The sequence below is a fragment of the Schistocerca cancellata genome, chromosome 1, assembly GCF_023864275.1.
Source record: "Schistocerca cancellata isolate TAMUIC-IGC-003103 chromosome 1, iqSchCanc2.1, whole genome shotgun sequence".
In the NCBI taxonomy this organism is placed as follows: domain Eukaryota; kingdom Metazoa; phylum Arthropoda; class Insecta; order Orthoptera; family Acrididae; genus Schistocerca; species Schistocerca cancellata.
The window spans coordinates 489,189,108-489,210,939 of record NC_064626.1 but is presented as its reverse complement, the minus strand read 5'-3'; the positions used below and the strand labels follow the sequence as shown (position 1 = coordinate 489,210,939).

The following is a 21,832-nucleotide window of genomic DNA, read 5'->3' as shown; positions in this document are numbered from 1 at the left end:
GCGTTCCGCAATGCGTGCCTTCAGTACAGTCGCAGCAATGAACACAGCATCTTTCAGATAACCACATAGTCTGAAGTAACACAGATTAAGAGCAACTGATCTGAACGACCAGGCTGCAGGAAAATGACGCTTTGGCAACTCTAGCCTTTCCAAAATGCCTCTGCAGCAACTGCTTCAATGGCTGTGCAATATGCGGAGGAGCGCTGTCTTTGCATAAAAGTGGTCCTATCTACAGATCCACATTGTTGAAGAGTTGGAATACTTCCGTGCTCAAAAGACTCTCATGACGTTTACCGGTGACGGTACAGGTAACAGAACTCGGAGGATCCATCTCGTCGAAAAAAATATGGCCCTACAATAAACGATGCCGCCAACCATCACCACACAGTTATCTTTGCAGAATGAAACGGTACCGACTGATGTATGAAAGGATTTCCCGTTGCCAATATTCTGCAATTCTGTGTATGAACATTTCCTTGGAGTTAGAAATGGACTTGGTCTGTACGCAGAAAGTTCCATGCGCATTCATTGCCCACTTCCATGCGAGCAAGAAGTTCTGGAGCAAAGGTTTATCTTACAGGCAGCTCAGCATGCAGCAACTCCTGAGCATGGGTTAATTACTATGGATAACAATGCAGGATGTCTCCTAGAATTTTATGCACCGTGCTCACAGACATTCCAAAGTTCGGGAAATTCTCCGTACACCCATGTCTACGCATAGCTCGATCCCTCCTGCAATGTTGTGGCCTGTGTCACATAGCACTTCAAAAGAACCTGTCTTTTCGAATTTCGTAATCGTTTTCTCCAAATCCTTTGCAGACATCGGACCAACGCCTTCTTTCGTAACCGGGACTCCTTCAGAGCTACTGGCGCACGGTCATCGTTTTTGTAAAACTGCTTTAACAGCAGCTCGCGAGCCTGAGAAACGTCTCAGACGCAAACTGAGGAACAGCCATGTAGCATGCGTCTTTTATTTTGCATATTTTGCCCTTTAAAGCGCCAATTATTGATGAAATTTAAGTTAATTTTTTTTTCTAACGGTTCCCCCTTCGTTGATAATATTCCGTTCGAATTTAATGGTATTCTCAGTTTTTTACTGTGTCTTGAAACTGGCTGAAGCCAGAGATAAATTCTGCCGAAATTTTTACAAAGGTACAGACGGTGTTTAGAAAGGATAGATTGCATGCAACCGGTGGTGGAGTGTTCGTCGCTGTTAGTAGTAGTTTATCCTGTAGTGAAGTAGAAGTGGATAGTTCCTGTGAATTATTATGTGTGGAGGTTACACTCAACAACCGAGCTAGGTTAATAATTGGCTCCTTTTACCGACCCCCCGACTCAGCAGCATTAGTGGCAGAACAACTGAGAGAAAATTTGGAACACATTTCACATAAATTTTCTCAGCATGTTATAGTCTTAGGTGGAGATTTCAATTTACCAGATATAGACTGGGACACTCAGATGTTTAGGACGGGTGGTAGGGACAGAGCATCGAGTGACATTATACTGAGTGCACTATCCGAAAATTACCTCGAGCAACTAAACAGAGAACCGACTCGTGGAGATAACATCTTGGACCTACTGATAATAAACAGACCCGAACTTTTAGACTCTGTAAGTGCAGAACAGGGAATCTGTGATCATAAGGCCGTTGCAGCATCCCTGAATATGGAAGTTAATAGGAATATAAAAAAAAGGGAGGAAGGTTTATCTGTTTAGCAAGAGTAATAGAAGGCAGATTTCAGACTACCTAACAGATCGAAACGAAAATTTCTGTTCCGACACTGACAATGTTGAGTGTTTATGGAAAAAGTTCAAGGCAATCGTAAAATGCGTTTTAGACAGGTACGTACCGAGTAAAACTGTGAGGGACGGGAAAAACCCACCGTGGTACAACAACAAAGTTAGGAAACTACTGCGAAAGCAAAGAGAGCTTCAAGTTTAAACGCAGCCAAAACCTCTCAGACAAACAGAAGCTAAACGATGTCAAAGTTAGCGTAAGGAGGGCTATGCGTGAAGCATTCAGTGAATTCGATAGTAAAATTCTATGTACCGACTTGACAGAAAATCCTAGGAAGTTCTGGTCTTACGTTAAATCAGTAAGTGGCTCGAAACAGCATATCCAGACACTCCGGGATGATGATGGCATTGAAACAGAGGATGACAAGCGTAAAGCTGAAATACTAAACACCTTTTTCCAAAGCTGTTTCACAGAGGAAGACCGCACTGCAGTTCCTTCTCTAAATCCTCGCACAAACGAAAAAATAGCTGACATCGAAATAAGTGTCCAAGGAATAGAAAAGCAACTGGAATCACTCAACAGAGGAAAGTCCACTGGACCTGACGGGATACCAATTCGATTCTACCCAGAGTACGCGAAAGAACTTGCCCCCCTTCTAACAGCCGTGTACCGCAAGTCTTTAGAGGAACGGAAGGTTCCAAATGATTGGAAAAGAGCACAGGTAGTCCCAGTCTTCAAGAAGGGTCGTCGAGCAGATGCGCAAAACTATAGACCTATATCTCTGACGTCGATCTGTTGTAGAATTTTAGAACATGTTTTTTGCTCGAGTATCATGTCGTTTTTGGAAACCCAGAATCTACTATGTAGGAATCAACATGGATTCCGGAAACAGCGATCGTGTGAGACCCAACTCGCTTTATTTGTTCATGAGACCCAGAAAATATTAGTTACAGGCTCCCAGGTAGATGCTATTTTTCTTGACTTCCGGAAGGCGATACAGTTCCGCACTGTCGCCTGATAAAGTAAGAGCCTACGGAATATCAGACCAGCTGTGTGGCTGGATTGAAGAGTTTTTAGCAAACAGAACACAGCATGTTGTTATCAACGGAGAGATGTCTACAAGACGTTAAAGTAACCTCTGGCGTGCCACAGGGGAGTGTTATGGGACCATTGCTTTTCACAATATATATAAATGACCTAGTAGATAGTGTCGGAAGTTCCATGCAGCTTTTCGCGGATGATGCTGTAGTATACAGAGAAGTTGCAGCATTAGAAAATTGTAGCGAAATGCAGGAAGATCTGCAGCGGATAGGCACTTGGTGCAGGGAGTGGCAACTGACCCTTAACATAGACAAATGTAATGTATTGCGAATACATAGAAAGAAGGATCCATTATTGTATGTTTATGTGATAGCGGAACAAACACTTGTAGCAGTTACTTCTGTAAAATATCTGGGAGTATGCGTGCTGAACAATTTGAAGTGGAATGATCATAAAAAATTAATTGTTGGTAAGGCGGGTACCAGGTTGAGATTAATTGGGAGAGTCCTTAGAAAATGTAGTCCATCAACAAAGGAGGTGGCTTACAAAACACTCGTTCGACCTATACTTGAGTATTGCTCATCAGTGTGGGATCCGTACCAGATCGGGTTGACGGAGGAGATAGAGAAGATCCAAAGAAGAGCGGCGCGTTTCGTCACAGGGTTATTTCGTAACCGTGATAGCGTTACGGAGATGTTTAGCAAACTCAAGTGGCAGACTCTGCAAGGGAGGCGCTCTGCATCGCGGTGTAGCTTGCTCGCCAGGTTTCGAGAGGGTGCGTTTCTGGATGAGGTATCGAATATATTGCTTCTCCCTACTTATACCTCCCGAGGAGATCACGAATGTAAAATTAGAGAGATTAGAGCGCGCACAGAGGCTTTCAGACAGCCGTTCTTCCCGCGAACCATACGCGACTGGAACAGGAAAGGGAGGTAATGACAGTGGCACGTAAAGTGCCCTCCGCCACACACCGTTGGGTGGCTTGCGGAGTACAAATGTAGATGTAGAACTTCAATTATAATCACCCTGTATATTTAAAGAAAGAAATAACCGATGTTTCTTAGAGGACCATGTAAAATATGAAGTAGATCGGTCAAGGACTTTTCGAGAGACTTGCTAACAACATTTTCTACGTCCGTCCGAACGTTTATTAATCGTGTAACAATATGAAGTAAACTGATCAAGACGTTTTTGGGATTTTTGGTAACAACGTTAAACAACATGTTATCCGTGTTCACAGGGATGTACGAAGTTCGGGCTTCTGCTGAAGAGTTCCACTCAGTACAATGAAACTCAAATACAAATTTTTAAATTTTTCGCAAACAGTACTTGTATGTAGAGGCTTCTTTGTGGATGAATAACTAATTTTGTTTCAGAAATGCTGCAGTACTTAGCAAGTTCCGGTGGAATTCTTCCTGATGAATCGGACGCTAACGCCAGGGTAAGTATAGGTGCTGAAAGTCTGTAAAAATTATGCACTAATCAAAATAGATGAACTGGAGAACTAACGGTATCTCGCTCCGTGCTTTGTTGCAGTGCTACCTGGAGTGCTACGACCGTCTCGGAGGGACAGTAAGTGCTCTGCTAATCACCATGCTTTGAGATATTTGAAGACCGAATCATCGTCATAATCAGTTTTCTGCGATATTAGCAGGTCCTTGGCATTTTCTGCGATCCATTGCTTCCTTCTTAAGGCTGCTGTATGTTGTACCGTCCATGACGTCATTCAGTATATGAAATCTCTTCCTTCCTCGCTTCCTTTTCCCTTCTATATAACCTAAAACTTTTTATCAGTCCGTCACTCTTTCTTGATATATGCCCAATCCAGTTTCTTTTTCTTCTTTTTATTACATCTAGTAACTGTCTTTTCTCTCCCACTCTTCCCAGTACCTCTTCGTTTCTTACTCTGTCCAACCAACTTGTTCTTTCTATCCTCCGCCATGTCCACATCTCAAAAACCTCCAGCCTTTTTCTTTCTTCCTCAAATTCCATGTTTCAGCGCCATACAGAAGAACAATCCACACATTTTATGAGTCTCTTCATGAGTTCTCCGTCCAGACCGCTGCAGAAAATTCTCTTCTTATAAAATGCCTCTTTTGCCATTGTTATCCTTGTTTTAATTTCTGTGGCGCACTTCCAGTCGGTGTCTATCCTGCTTCCAAGATACTTAAAATTTTGCACCTGCTCTAATATTTCTCCATTCAGCATAATTTTTATTTCTTTATTTCCTCCTAGTGCAATACTTTTGTTTCCTTTGTGTTAATTTTCATTCCATAATTTTTTCCGTTAGCTTCAATGGTGTCCACCAAATCCTGTGATTCTTCTTCCCCTGTGGCTAGAAGGAGCATGTCATCAGCGAACCTCAAACACCCTACTCTTCTTCCTCTACTTTCTACTCCTTTGTCATCCAATGAGCATTAATCAATCATGTTTTCCAAGTAGAGGTTGAAAAGGGTAGGTGGTAGAGAGCATCCTTGTCTTACTCCTTTTCCTAGTCCGATCCAGATTGTACTTTCTCCTCTCACTTTAACGCAGGCTTTTGATTAAGATATAATGAGTTTACAAGTCTTCTGGTTTTCCAGTCCACTGTCTTTTCCCTCATTATAGTCGCCAGCTTGTCCCAAACCACATTGTCAAATGCCTTTTCTAGATCGATGATGCACATGCATGGCTCTCTTCCTTCTTCAATAAACCTTTCTCCCAACAGAGTTGTCTGTAAAATGTTGATGGTTGGTCCTTTCTCGTTATCACTTACACTTTTGAGTGATTCAAGTTCCAGAGTTTCTGGTTTGCGATCTGTGTCATTTATAGCTCTTTTGGATATTCTTCCCATCTGTGGAGGACATCGTCACGATCTTTGTACACTACCTCTTCGTCTTTACTCAATATTTACATAGTAGCACTTCCTGCTCTGTTTTGATCCCATGTGATAGTCTTTACTCTGTTGTGTAGTAAGTCGTATCTTCCCTTCCTCTGTGCGGCTGTTCCCGGCGAAGGTTCGAGTCCTCCCTCAGGCATGGGTGTGTGTGTTTGTCCTTAGGATAATTTAGGTTAAGTAGTGTGTAAGTTTAGGGACTGATGACCTTAACAGTCAAGTCCCTTAAGATTTCACACACATTTGAACATTTTCTTCCCTTCCCGTCCAGTTCTTCAATTGCATCACATTCCTCTTTTAGCCAGTTTTTCCTAACTTAGGTTGCACTATTCATCCTGTAGAAGCGAGCGAGGTAGCGCAGTGGTTAGACACTGGACTCGCATTCGGGAGGACGACGGTTCAATCCCGCGTCCGGCCATCCTGATTTAGGTTTTCCGTGATTTCCCTAAATCAATCCAGGCAAATGCCGGGATGGTTCCTCTGAAAGGGCACGGCCGACTTCGTTCCCCATTCTTCCCTAATCCGATGAGACCGATGACCACGCTGTCTGGTCTCCTTCCCCAAACCAACCAACCAACCAACCAACCATCCTGTAGATTATGGAATAATTTCACTTTACATTTGCCCCTGATGTAGTCAGAACGTAATCTGTACATTTCAATGAGTCACCCACAGGATACGCGAGATAACCGAATCTGATTGCTGCGAAGCATGTCAGGCGTGGATTGGAGTCACTAACTGCAGACCATTAGGTGAGATAAATGGCTCGACCTCCAGGCGGCTCTTTCTCAGTAACGAAATCACTGCAATAGAGCCCTGCGTGGAGAGCGTACCATGACGCTACAAAGCGCATGTGTCAATTGCGGGAAGCATAGCCGTAGAAGGGATTTGGAAAGGCTTTCTTACTTCTTGGAAATGAGTGTCTTTGGTTTCCAACTTTGATAACTACATATTTTGGACAAAATTGTATGCCAAACTCTTTGCGACTAGGTTTTATCTTGTTGTGTAGCTCTTTCGATATCCTGTTCAGAGAATATGTTGTCGTTCCTCTGTCGTGCTAAAATTTTAGACAGTGGTGTAATCACATGTTTCGTGAATAAAAGTGTGTTAACGGTTTGTATTTAGTTCTTAGTTACTTATCGAGCGAAAGTTATTTTCAGGATTTACATGTTTCAGGCTGAAATTTTCGTCATAGACTGGCTTAGCAATTGGATATGAGGGAGTTCGCAATGTTATATGAAAGGAAAAGAACTGTGAGTACTAGTGTAATAAAGCTAAAGTGCAATAAAACGCCTGAATATTGCAAGAATTTACTCCACTCGGTGACGAGGTAACTTCAGAAATTAAATTTACACAACCACATCGCGTGCTTAATCAAAAGACGGACTGTAAATACACCGGAAGCCGTAATATTTTAAGATATTTTGGTTTCCGACATCCCTCCAATTGTACGCTCCTATTTCACATTTTGCTTACCTTCTTCTGGTTCTTGCAAATATAAAAAGAATGTTCAGTGCTTCGTTTAAATACGGTCTACATAAGTACACGCACTGGTGAGAAAATTTCTGAGTCAATGACAACAATAAGGTGTTGGGAACTAAACACCTTATTTGACCATTACTAACATATATCAGTTTTTTGTTGCGAAATGTGGGTAATAAAGTTCTAACAATTAGACGAATTTCCCCTTGGCGTAGCAATGACGCAGATTCTCGCAATACTCGGGCACAGGGTGATCAATCGTTAATGCAACCGCTTTAGTCGCGTGCGGCCATGCGGCGATGCCGGCTTCTGTGCCCACAGCCCGGCTGACAAGAGGTATGCAGTAAACATAGTACAGTTTCTCGCTTATGTTGTTTCTAACATAAATAACGAACACTTAAAAAGAAAAGTAAATTACCCCTTTTATTAAATAAGGAGGTGCTGCAACTGCCTCCCGCCGTTGTTCAAGCATTTCTGACATCTCCTTAGGAAACTGCTCATTACACTCTATAGTTCCCTCCGAGAAATGGTAGCAGTTTCTTGACGAATGTTCTAAAGTATGTGTATTTGATTTGTACACTTTCTCTTTTAATGGACCCTCAGAGGCAAAAACCGCAGAGGTTTAAATAGGGGGATACTGTTAGTGCCGACCGGAGTGACCGAGCGGTTCTAGGCGCTACAGTCTGGACCCGCGCGACCGCTGCGGTCGCAGGTTCGAATCCTGCCTTGGGCATGGATGTGTGTGATGTCCTTAGGTTAGTTAGGTTTAAGTAGTTCCAAGTTCTAGGGGACTGATGACCTCAGAAGTTAAGTCCCATAGTGCTCAGAGCCATTTGAACCATTTTTGATACTGTTAGTGATAGCTCTATCCTGAAACACGTCATGAATTTCCTGTAATGAGAAGTTGTCTGTAGGTGCCGGCACAACGTCCTGCTCAAAGGCCACGGAAGCTCGTTCCCTGTCAGCTAATTGGTAAAAAAAAAAAAAAAAAAAAAAGGCCGGAAAACGTATCCCGCATATCTCTTGCTGTTGACTAATTCCTGAAAAAAAAAGGCCTATTATTCTCACTGCTAATAGCACACTACACTCATGTTTTTTGAACATGCAGGGGTGCCTAGAGTAGTACTTCAGGATTTTCAGAACTCCAGTAACGGTTATTTTGTGAAGCAACGTATCCACTGAGGAGGCACCACGATTTGTCCATAAAAAAAGTTAGGTGAGGGTCAATTTCTCTGTCACGGACCCTATTCAAAATCCATTCACAAAACTGCAACCTTTCTACAGGGTCACCCGGGTCAAGTTCTTATACTGCATTTGTTTTATAGGGCTGCAACTTTATTTGAACAGAGCCATAGACAATACCATTTGCTGAAAAATATGTCCAACTGGTTTTGTATGAGACCTATCCACAGCATTCCCAACATTAGCGAGAGTTTCTTCTGTGAGTACTGTACAAGACTGTGTATGTTTCCTGCAAAGAACACTTCCCGTTTCGCGAAATTTATATATCAGTCGGTGATTAGTACTACGATTATGATCTTGAACATCTGGAAATTCCATTTGATATAATCTGCCTATGACACACACTGATTTTGTACAAACGTAAGAATCATACAAGAATACTCCTTACCGGACAGAATACTTGTATTTCGCCATTCCACTTTAAACATTTTCATTCAATACAGTGTATTACGTCGCCTAACAATCACACGCTACCTTCGCAACAATTCTACACAAACGACCTTGCATTGGAGGGGAAACACACTCCCCACCAGCCCCGCCGCCGGCTGGCTACAGGCTGAACAAAAGAACGTCTGCCAGGCCGTTGTGTTAAGAAATGATCACACTGCATATTATTGTACGACAGAGGGGGCCAGAGAAATGTAGGCATGATAGTCGATAATAATGGAGCCAAATGACATACCGCTAGAATTTTTGCACGTAGGGTAAGGTAATTCTATGTGTTAAAAGTGGCGCCCATTAGCAGCCAAACATCGTCGATGCCGCTGAACTTTTGACAGACTATGGGCATAAGTGTTGCCGGTGTGATAGCTGCACAGGACGCCTCGATGATTTCTCGTAGCTCGTTCAGTGTAGATGGCTTCTGCTGATAAACATTTTTCAAGGTAAAAGTTAAGAGGTGTAAGGTATAGAGACCGTGGTGGGTACTTAACAGCTCCTTTTTGACTTGTCCATTGCCCAGTTCGAGTTTCATCCACACAGGCTCTGACATCTCTATAGTAGCGAGGTGGAGCGCCATCTCGTTGGAGGTAAAATCTTTCACTCCAAGCACCTCTCGGATGACAAGTAAAAGCCATGTTTCCAGCATATGAAGGTACACCTCACTAGTTACGATACCTTCAAAGAAGAACGGGCCAATCAAACCGCGCCCTGGCATACCACACCACACATTAACATCCAGTAGATTAACACGTTTGTCCATGTGAACGTAAGTAATTGCAGGAGCCGAGTACAAGCAGTTGTGGCGGTTTACTGTACCGCTCAGTTTGTACTGTGCTTCGTCATACCAGATAACCGTCCCTGCAAAGCGTTCATCCTCGCGAAGCACGACTTCAAACAGCTCGCAGTACTACATCCATCGAACCGGGTCGTCGTCGTTCATAGCGTGAAGTGATCTTCGAATTTATGCTTTCCACTTTGCAGCCTCCAGAATTCGCCGTACGCTTGATCGACTTACCCCGATTTCACGTACACTGTGCTCCCAAGGTTTTTGAGGTGACCTAGTTGCACTGCAGCAGCGCTGGAAGCTGGTCTTGTTTTTGGTAGGGCCTCCACGGTTCGTTTGACGAACAGATTTGGAGCGTTATCTGTGTTGGACGATGTCTCTAAGCCAGATGCACTCGTACACTATTCCAGCTTCTCGGCCCGCAAGGTCCGGGCATTCATAGAGGGTGGGTTTGCTGGTAGTTGGGAGCTCCAACGTTAGGTGCGTAATGGGGCCTCTTAGGAACATGGCTGCCAAGGAAGGGAAGGAAGCCAGTGTGCACTCAGTGTGCATACCGGGGGGAAGTCATTCCGGATGTGGAGAGGGTGCTTCCGGATGCCATGATGAGTACAGGGTGCAGCCAACTGCCGGTGGTGGCTCATGTCGGTACAGGTAACGTGTGTCGCTTGGGATCGGAGGAGACTCTCTCTGGTTACGGGCTCCTAGCGGAAATTGTAGACTGCGAGTCTTGCTTGCGAGATTAAGGCGGAGCTCACCATCTGCAGCATAGTCTATAGAACCGACTGCGAGTGAAGGGTCTGAATCAGGGACTCAGGCGGTTCTGTGACCGTGTAGGCTGCACTGGTGGGTTTCCTGGTTCTGCTTAATAGGTCAGGAGTCCACTAAACACAGGAAACGACTACACGGGTAGCGGGGGTTGTGTGGAAGGGACTGGATGGTTTTTTAAGTTAGAGGGTTCCAGGGAACCACAGAAAGGGCGTTTGTCTAAAAAGGGGAGGTAAAATACAGTAAGTTAGTTGTAGAAACGATCGGTATTGTAGTTGTAAATTGTCGTAGTTGTGTTGGGAAAGAGCCAAAACGCCAAGGCCAAATAGAAAGCCCTGAAGCTCAAACATTTATAGGTACGGAAAGCTGGCTAAGGCCTGAAATAACTTCAGCCGAAATTTTTTCAAAAGTTCTAACAGTCTTCAGAAACGACAGATTAAATACAGTTTGTGGTGGAGTATTTATTGATGTCAGAAGTACTTTGCTTTGCATTGAAAAAACTGAAGTAGATACTTCCTGCGAAATAGTATCAGTAGAGGTAATAGTTGACAATCGGACTAAAGTATTAATTGGATCGTTTTACCGACCCTCCTCCCGACTCAGAAGATAAAGTTGCTGAGCAGTTCAAAGAAAACTTGAGTCTCATTTCAAACAGGTACCTCACTAATACAGTCGGTGTTGACTTTAATCTACCCTGGATATGCTGGAAAAATTATAAGTCCGGTGACAGGCATAAAACGTCATCTGAAATTGTACTGAATGCCTTGTCAGAAAATTATGCCGGCCACTGGTGGCCGAGCGGTTCTAGACGCTTCAGTCTGGAACCGCGCGACCGCTACGATCGCAGGTTCGAATCCTGGCTCGGGCATGGACGTGTGTGATGTCCTTAGGTTAGTTAGGTTTAAGTAGTTCTAAGTTCTAGGGGGCTGATGACCTCAGATGGTAAGTCCCATAGTGCTCAGAGCCAGCCAGAAAATTATTTTGAGCAATTAGTTAATGAACCCACTTGATATATAAATGGTTGCGAAAGCATACTTGACCTTTCAGCAACAAGTAATACTGGACAAATAGTTAGTATCCTGACGAATACAGGAAGTAGCAACCACAAGGCAGTTGCTGCTAGGCTGAATACTGGGACACCTACAACCATAAAAAAGAAACGCAAAGTATATCTATTTAAAACAGCTGATAATAATACTCTTAATGCCGTTTTAAGAGACAGTCTTCACTCCTTCCGATCTGATCATGTAAGCGTAGAAAAGTTGTGGAATGATTTCAAATAGACAGTATCGACAGAAATTGAGAGATATATATCACATAAATTAATAAGTGATAGTACGGATACCCCATGGACAGTGCCACTAAAGTAGAGTTATTAAACACGGTTTTCCGAAACTCCTTCACCAAAGAAGACGAAGTAAATATTCTTGAATTCCAATTAAGAACAACTGCCAAGATGAAAAACATAGAAGTAGATATCCTCGGTGTAGCAAAGCAACTTAAATCGCTTAATAAAGGGAAGGCCTCGGCTCCAGACTGTATACCAGTCAGGTTCCTCTCAGAGTATGCTGATATAATTGCTCCCTATTTAGCAATTATATACAACCGCTCTCTCACAGAAAGATCCGTACCTAAAGACTGGAAAATTGCTCAGGTCACACCAATACCCAAAAAGGGATGTAGGAGTAATCCGCTGAATTACAGGCCCATATCACTAACGTCGATTTGCAGGAGGGTTTTGAACTTTTACTGTAATCGAACATTATGAAGCACCTCGAAGAAAACGATTTATTGACACATAGTCAGCACAGATTCAAAAAATATCGTTCTTGCGAAACACAACTAGCTCTTTATATTCATGAAGAAATGAATGCTATCAACAGGGGATGTCAAATTGATTACATATTTTTAGATTTCCAAAGGGCTTTCGACACCGTTCCTCACAAGCGTCTTCTAACCGAACTGCGTGCCTATGGAATATCGCCTCAGTTGTGCGACTGGGTTCGTGATCTGTGGACCTCCTCCGCATACAGCACAGCCATTGAAGCAGTTGCTTAAACTTTTTTACAAAGTTGGCAAGAATATAATATAGATTCCCTCAATTCTTCGTTACTGCATAGTTTCGGCCATGAACCCATTTGTCCTCGATGAAGATGATCTTTGGTTTGTGGGGCACTCAATTGCGCGGTCATCAACGCCCAGCCCCATTTGTCCAAGAATACATAAAAACGTAGTTTTACGCTATTTCCGTAAAAGTGTATCTGAACGAACATGCTGGCCGGTTCTAGGCGCTACAGTCTGGAACCGCGCGACCGCTGCGGTCGCAGGTTCGAATTTTGCCTCGGGCATGGATGTGTGTGATGTCCTTAGGTTAGTTAGGTTTAAGTAGTTCTAAGTTCTAGGGGACTGATGACCTTAGAAGTTAAGTGCCATAGTGCTCAGAGCCATTTGAACCATTCCCTGTGACATAGCACATCTGTAGGAAAGCCACTGCACTGGCTAAGTGATTAAAAAAAAAATTCAGCGAACTATCAACAGCTTCGATATACTTGGAAAAAGCACGATATACAATGTCTTGTTTTACAATGTATCAATTCAGTACCGGTTTCGGTCACGGAGCATCTTCACAGCGAAAAAATATTTACTGAAACAATTTCACATTGCATACATGCTGTTTAATCAAGAAAGTATACGTCATTTCTTATCTGAAACTATGAAAATTACGCCGTTAAGTATCAATATTTTACTTTTTCGAGTCAGCAATGGCTTATACTTCCCTCGTTAAATAGCATGTGAAGTTGTCGCAATAGATATTTTTCCACTGTGAAGATGGTGCAAATAGAAACTGGCAGTGAATAAATGTATTGAGAAGTAGCACAGTGTGTATCATACATTTCTCCAAGTAAACGACCTTTTTTGTTATGAAACTAGGCATTTTTTAAACTCAGCGTGTGCAGGCTTTCCGACGCTGTCCGCATTCTGTAATAGTTTGATACAGATTTCTTTTTGACACGTCAGTAAAAGCATGCAATAATGATAAACGTTAATGCAAGGGAAGGTTACTGTAATGGCGTTTGTGGATAGCCAACAGCTGAAGGAACTTCGCGAGCCATCGCAAAGCTCTAACGGCCATATTTCAAAACGGTACTTAACTTTAAAAAAGGTGCTTTGTATATTACAGTATTACAGCATCAACAACGAAGTTATTAAAAAACCTTAGTGATCAGAGCGTTGTATCGGAAGTGCTAGCGAGTTTTTCTCGGCCAGAAGCTCGGAATAACATCCTTGAACTTACAGTGATGTCTCAAGTAGTTTTGTATCTCACTGGAAGTCAAAAACGTCAGATTTCGTTAGTGTTGACAGCGCACTAGGGTAATGGACTACTTGAAGGTTTGCCTAAATGTACCTCAGCAAGTCTCGTTTCCCTGCTGGTACCCGAGACCACGCCCGGTAGAATCCCAGGCACAGACCAGACGCTTACATCTCAGTTAACCTTACTTCCTTTTTGCCGACAGATGCAGCACAATTTCTGAAGAACGCACGTTGGTATTTGTATTTGTTATCACTAGTCTTATTCCATGAATCCCTCTGTCCACCTATAACTGTCTCAGGTCTGTGGAATGTGGAAAGTAGTCGAAGATGTACGTTTTCTTTAAGTCCAATCCGGGGATTAACACTACGGTGTAACGGTTCTGTGAAATTACTCTTCAGCGGAAAACGGGGAATTGCCCAGCAGAAATGTCTTCAATTGAGTCTCAAATTTCACTACATTATCTTCAAAATATGTACACTCCTGGAAATGGCAAAAAGAACACATTGACACCGCTGTGTCAGACCCACCATACTTGCTCCGGACACTGAGAGAGGGCTGTACAAGCAATGATCACACGCACGGCACAGCGGACACACCAGGAACCGCGGTGTTGGCCGTCGAATGGCGCTAGCTGCGCAGCATTTGTGCACCGCCGCCGTCAGTGTCAGCCAGTTTGCCGTGGCATACGGAGCTCCATCGCAGTCTTTAACACTGGTAGCATGCCGCGACAGCGTGGACGTGAACCGTATGTGCAGTTGACGGACTTTGAGCGAGGGCGTATAGTGGGCATGCGGGAGGCCGGGTGGACGTACCGCCGAATTGCTCAACACGTGGGGCGTGAGGTCTCCACAGTACATCGATGTTGTCGCCAGTGGTCGGCGGAAGGTGCACGTGCCCGCCGACCTGGGACCGGACCGCAGCGACGCACGGATGCACGCCAAGACTGTAGGATCCTACGCAGTGCCGTAGGGGACCGCACCGCCACTTCCCAGCAAATTAGGGACACTGTTGCTCCTGGGGTATCGTCGAGGACTGTTCGCAACCGTCTCCATGAAGCTGGGCTACGGTCCCGCACACCGTTAGGCCGTCTTCCGCTCACGCCCCAACATCGTGCAGCCCGCCTCCAGTGGTGTCGCGACAGGCGTGAATGGAGGGACGAATGGAGACGTGTCGTCTTCAGCGATGAGAGTCGCTTCTGCCTTGGTGCCAATGATGGTCGTATGCGTGTTTGGCGCCGTGCAGGTGAGCGCCACAATCAGGACTGCATACGACCGAGGCACACAGGGCCAACACCTGGCATCATGGTGTGGGGAGCGATCTCCTACACTGGCCGTACACCACTGGTGATCGTCGAGAGGACACTGAATAGTGCACGGTACATCCAAACCGTCATCGAACCCATCGTTCTACCATTCCTAGACCGGCAAGGGAACTTGCTGTTCCAACAGGACAATGCACGTCCGCATGTATCCCGTGCCACCCAACGTGCTCTAGAAGGTGTAAGTCAACTACCCTGGCCAGCAAGATCTCCGGATCTGTCCCCCATTGAGCATGTTTGGGACTGGATGAAGCGTCGTCTCACGCGGTCTGCTCGTCCAGCACGAACGCTGGTCCAACTGAGGCGCCAGGTGGAAATGGCATGGCAAGCCGTTCCACAGGACTACATCCAGCATCTCTACGATCGTCTCCATGGGAGAATAGCAGCCTGCATTGCTGCGAAAGGTGGATATACACTGTACTAGTGCCGACATTGTGCATGCTCTGTTGCCTGTGTCTATGTGCCTGTGGTTCTGTCAGTGTGATCATGTGATGTGTCTGACCCCAGGAATGTGTCAATAAAGTTTCCCCTTCCTGGGACAATGAATTCACGGTGTTCTTATTTCAATTTCCAGGAGTGTATTATACTCTGGCAGGTTGTTGATTGCCTGTGACAGCATATATCTGAATTCTTTCAGCACTAAAATTAAACTCTCGATGTTTTGAAATTCGATGGATAGCATTGAGATTTCTAGTTAACACAAGACTGCAACAAATTTCGTATGCCACGCCCGACCAGTATCAAAAACGCTATTTTTTTCTAAGCTCATGGCCATCTGGAGCTCCAACTTCTGCTACTTTCATTTCTGGCCAAGTTCTGCATACACCATAAATTTGGAGGAAATCGGTGATGACGAGTAGGCACGGCCCCCCTATGAGAATAGTTAAGAGATCTACTTCAGTTGTATATATTATTTACTCAAACCACTACCAGTTTCGGGTTTTTAAAATCCGATCTTCAGGTGTATGATATCGTATTTGGTAACACACAGCAGAGGGTCGGGCAAGTCAGTGCAAGAGCTCCAACCACTGCATGTTGGCGGAAGCGGGACGCCACCGGGCAGCCGCATGGTAGAAACGCCTCTCAATTGCGACTGGTCCACGTACCAAATCTTGGCCGGCCGCTGGTGGTCGAGCGGTTCTAGGCGCTTCAGTCCGGAACCATGGCTGCTACCGTCGCAGGTTCGAATTCTGCCTCGGGTATGGATGTGTGTGATGTCCTAAGGTTACTTAGGTTTAAGTAGTTCTAAGTCTAGGGGACTGATGACCTCAGATGTGAAGTCCCATAGTGCTTAGAGCCATTTGAACCAAATCTTGTTCAGATGTTGGAGAAGCAATGAAACTTCGTTCTTTCAGATATTGAGCCTGGAGAGATTTCAAAAATGTACGCTTCTTCGAGATTTTGTTGTTAGACTGATCTTTTTAACTATCAGAATATGCTGCATAACAATTATTCCATATCAATTTCTCACTTCACAGAGTCTTACTAGCCATCCACGAGTAGTCGGTACCGAAGCCACGAGGCTGTTACCTGTACTCAGTATGTACAATGGAAAACGAGAAGACACAAGTGTTCGCGCGGCTTTGTGTGCTTACTTATGCCTGTGTGGAGCCATGACGACACTGACTAAAACGTTCCGTTATACTTCCAATAGTCTGTCGTGCGGCTGTACTCGTTTTAGGATTCATGCGTTAAAAAGACTTGACTGCTTAAATAATCGCTCTTAAAACATTATTCACTGTACGTGTCGCTCCACTTGTTACGTATTTTCTCATAGTAGTGTCTCTGTCCGTATCCCTTATATTCACCCAGACGCCGGCGGTAGACTTAGCTTCTATCGCCTATAGCTTTTCCTTGAACATTTATGTTTTTGACTACAGCTTCTTGTCACCAGCCTTTAAAATTTCTACACAGATTATTTTACCTTCCACAATAAATATAATTTTGCGGGAATATAGATTTCTTCTAAATAGAGCTCGTTTTCCTTTTTGCACCGTTGCACGTTTACCGTAGCTGAGTGGACAGCGAGCCGGCTTGTCATGCTGACGCACTGGGTTCGATTCCCAGATGTGTTGGACATTTTCTCCGCTCAAGGACTGGGTGTTTGTGTCGTCATCATCCTCATCCTCATCGCCGAAGTGGTGTCACCTTAAACGATTTGCAACAGGCGATCAGGTCTACTCGCCGGGGGCCCTCCCACAAGACATTTCACTTCAATGCAGTTTGTTATCTGCAATTAACGGAGAATTCTTTTAAAGTACTGTATTTTGAATGAAGAGCATAATTTAGGGCTATAATAAAACTACACGTGTGTGTTATTTTTCACTTTGTTAATGTTATTTTGCTTAGAGTCGGTTTATTTATCACTTCTATTGCCAAACATGCTATGCTCATTGTTTTTACTGTTTGTTTTTGACACTTATGAGACTGTCTGCTATTGTTTGGCAGTAAAATCTAGAGAAAGGCCCTGGCGATAGTCTAAGACCGGAGAAACATGTGATAGTGAAGGGAGGAGAAGAAGAAGTCATATTTGGCTCACAATACTCAAAATATATTTATTGTCCAAGTAAACATGGAGACAAGTAGTGATGAATATTCTGTATTACTTGCGCACTCAAAATTTAAATCTCTTGTCTTAAGTCCCATCGCCTCGATGGACGACTCCACTCTTTATATCTTACTTCCGTGCGTCACTCGCAGTAATATCACGCAAAGGTTTTAGAACATTTTAAATGCATCTTTAACAACAGTCTCGGTACTAGACATCGATACTGACGGGCCTGCGACACATTAACCTTGGGTTAAAAACCAGATTCCGATGCTTTACCTTGCTTTTGTGGTGTTTCAAAGAATTTAACACATTTTTTCTTCTTTCGAAGCTATACAGCAATGGAACGATCAATGTGGAAAGAACTGTATCTCTGTTGACAAGTTACTATCCAAAAATATCCCAGATTGGTGTCGAGTCTGTGAAGAAAATAGTCGAAAATTGCAAGTCGAAGTGTAAGTATGATTAAAATGCACCTAACACATATATTTGAAACATATGATACACTGTAGATTAGCTCGCATGTACTGGTAACCTTGTAAGTATGTAGGATGATCACGTTATCACTTAGAGATATTCTTTCTTTCTGTCTTTTGTTTTTAGCTGGGACAGGTCAGTGTATGACAGCGTACCTGATCAAAAAGTGCATCACCGAAGGTCTTACTTCCAACTCATCTTCATCGATCTTTAATAATCGATCTTTGTAGATTTCAATATTTAATCCAGTTTGTGGATTTGTATATTGGGATAATAAATAATTCAGCAAATTAAATGTTCCTTTTTTACATTTTGGCGACCTAATAAACGTACTACCATACAGATTCACTCAACCGTTTCGTTGTTTTATATCGACGAAGTGGCAACAAATTGTCATTAATGACACGAGAATGTGTTGACTTTGTATATGAACTCAACAAGTTATTTCCTCTTATTTGCTCTTCTTCGTGTTCAGCGTGTGAGACAGGCCCCACAACTTATCTCGGATCTTCTATCCCCACGTGACCAACAATGACCGTCAGCAGAACTGACTGCGTTGGTTAACGTAGAGAAAAAAGAGCAGATACGTAACAAATACCAGGGGGTCCACGGTGGCAAAGTACCGTGCAACCACGTCAGAGTTGAGGAACTGTTGTTACTGACGTTTACGTTAGAACAGTAGAAGGCATTTTTATGAATTTTCAAATCAGTTGCCACGCGGAGTGGCCGTGCGGTTTGAGGCGCCATGTCACGGACTGCGCGGCCCCTCCCACCGGAAGTTCGAGTGCTCCCTCGGGCATGGGTGTGTATGTGTTGTTCTTAGCATAAGTCAGTTTAAGTAGTGTGTAAGTCTAGTGATCGATGACCTCAGCAGTTTGGTCCATTAGGAAGTCACACACATTTTAACACTTCTTCAAATCAGTTGACTATTTATTTCTCTGTACAATCCGTGGACGGCATTTTTGTAGATTTCAATAGTTACACATAAGCCATTATAGCACTCTATCCTTTTCAGACGGATCGAACAGTTAGGACAGTAGTAATAACACCTAAGTGGAAACTAGCTGTAAGTGACGTTCAATTCTTTTTCTACACAGCCAAAGAAAACGTGTTGGAAAACGAGTTTGAAACTGAGTTTCGACTTAATTTTTAAGGTATTGCTGGGATGATGATTCGATGAAAGAGTTAAGTGCAAGAATGCTAACGAAAAGAAGGGAACACAAGAAGTGAGTTAGGAACAAAATAAATAGAAAATACAGGAAAGCTAAGATTAAACGGCTGCAAAATAAATGTGAAAAATCAAAAAATGGTTTTCGGAAGGACTGGTTCATTGTATAGGAAATATCTTGCTTGAAATGAAAAGCAAAGGCGTCAATATCAAGCGTTCAAGATGAATTCAATGTTAAACGCGGAAGAGTCAGTGTGCATGTGGCAATAGTTCATCGAATACCTCTGTGGGGAGAAGGAACTGTCTGACTACATGACAGACGGGGCGTCGGTATGGTAGGCATAGGGATTCAGCATTAAAGTCAGAGTTTAACAGATTTTAGGAAGATGTGCTATCAGATACGGTGGAAAGGTAATTCCATTTCTAAAATCATAGAGGGCAAAATAGCAACCAAATAACTATTTACGTTGGTTTGTAGAATCTATACGGCTGGAGACGCACCATCAGATTTTCTGAAAAACATCATCTACACCATCTCGAAGATAAGAAGGGCAGATAAAGACGAGAGCCATTGTACAGTCAACATAAGACCTCATGCGTAAAAATTACCGATAATTGTAATGTATCAGAAGAGCGGAAAACAAAAATGAGAATTTCTTGTAAGACGATAATTTCAGCTTTAGGATAGTTAAAGGCACCGGAAAGGAAGCTCTAACGTTGTGGTTGATAATGAAAGCGAGAAAAATCAAGAATTTTTCTTAGGATCTGCCGACTTAAAAAGCGTTCGGTGCTGTAAAATGGTGCTAAGTTTTCGAAATTCTGAGAAATATTGACTTACGGTATATGGAGAGTCGGGTAATATGCAATACTACTGGAAGGAAGGAGGATGAATAAGAATGGAAGACCGAGAATGAAGTGTTGAAGTGTTCGCATTAAAAAGGGTTTAAAGGAGGAATGTAAGCTTTCTCCTATACTGACCAATCTAGACCTTAAAGAAAAAGCAATGACATTAATAAAATAATGGTTCAGAATTGGGATGATGATGATGGGTTCACTGGGCGCTCAACTGCGCCATCATCAGCGTCCGTACAAAGTCCCAATTTTTACACAGCCCAATTTTTTTACACAATCCATTCTAGCTACTGTCACGAATGATGACGATGAAATTATGAGGACAGCACAAACACCCAGTAACCGGGCAGAGAAAATCTGCAACCCGGCCGGGAATCGATCCCGTGACCCCGTGATCCAGACACAGCGACGCTAGCCACTAGACCACGAGCTGCGGACCAGAATTGGGATGGAAACTAATGAGGTTCGACGATGACTTTGGTATCTTTAGTGCAAGCAAGGAAGAATTACAGGACATACTGAGTGGAACGAATAGTTTACTGCCGTGCGGGATTAGCCGAGTGGTCTAAGGCGCTGCAGCCATGGACTGTGTGGCTGGTCCCGGCGGAGGTTCGAGTCCTCCCTCGGGCATGGGTGTGTGTGTGTGTGTGTGTGTGTGTGTGTGTGTGTGTGTGTGTGTACACGTGTGTGTGTGTGTGTGTGTGTCTGTCCTTAGGGTAATCTAGGTTAGATAGTGTGTAAGCTTAGGGACTTATGACCTTAGCAGTTAAGTCCCATAAGATTTCACACACATTTGAACATTTGAATGGTTTACTGAGCACAGAATATGGCCTACATAGTAGATTGAGGAAAGACGAAAGTGACGAGAAGTAGCAGAAATGAAATTGGTGAGTAACCTATCACCAAAACTGAGGACTACAAAGTAGTCGAAGTGAAGGAATTCCGCCAGTTAGGAAGCAAAGTAAGTCATGAGGGATGACGCAAGGCAAACATATGAAACAGTCTAGTACGAGGAAAGAAGTCAGTTCTGGCCAAAAGAAGTCTTCTAATATCAAGCATAGGCCTTAATCTGAGGAAGAAATTTCTGAATACATACGCTGGGAGTTCAACATTGTCTGAGAGTGTATCATGGACTGTGAGAAAATCAGAAAGAAGGAATACAAGTGTTTGAGATGTAGTGCTACGGAAAGATTTTTAGAAATTAGGTAGACTGATAAGGTAAGAAAGAGGTTTCCCGCAGAATCGGCAAAGAGGCAAATATGTTTCAAACATTGACAAGAAGAAAGTAGAGGATAATAGGACACGTGTTAAGACATCAATGAATAACTTCAATGGTCGTAGATAGAACTGTAGAGGGTGCAAATTAAAAAAAAAATTGATGACGTTGGATGTACTTGGTAGCCTAAGGCGAAATGGTTGCCACAGGAGAGGAATTAGTGGCAGCCCGTATCAAACCTTTCTGAAGATGATGACAGATGGAAACGATGGTTTGTGGTAGTCAAAAATAATGTTTATTTTTTTTTCCTCTCCTGCGGCAAGTCGGGCCACAAATAATGTAGCTGGGCCGTGACATGCAGGTTAGTGCCACCGGGTTGCAGTTTACGTCCGAGATGGGCTCACACACGTTCAATCAGGGTCAGATTTGGCGTTTTGCTGGCCACAGGAGTGCCTCATCTCGCGGACAGTTTGTACAGACACGTACCATGCATGGGCAAGCACTGTCCTGCTGAAAAATGGCAGTACAATACGCTTCCGAGTATGCACTATGTCTGCGAGGTATCATCTTGC

The 21,832-nt window shown here is 43.5% G+C and overlaps 1 protein-coding gene across 1 annotated transcript in view; it reads left to right on the top strand.

Moving 5' to 3' along the window:
- LOC126161701 (uncharacterized) overlaps positions 1–18,319 on the top strand; it is a 29,948-nt gene extending 11,629 nt beyond the window's left edge. The window contains exons 3-6 of the mRNA XM_049917725.1: positions 4,156–4,220; positions 4,316–4,351; positions 17,879–18,002; positions 18,151–18,319. Of these exons, the coding sequence (XP_049773682.1) occupies positions 4,156–4,220; positions 4,316–4,351; positions 17,879–18,002; positions 18,151–18,254 (329 nt within the window). The 3' untranslated portion in view covers positions 18,255–18,319. The remainder of the gene's footprint in view (positions 1–4,155; positions 4,221–4,315; positions 4,352–17,878; positions 18,003–18,150) is intronic.
- Positions 18,320–21,832: the final 3,513 nt, after the last annotated feature.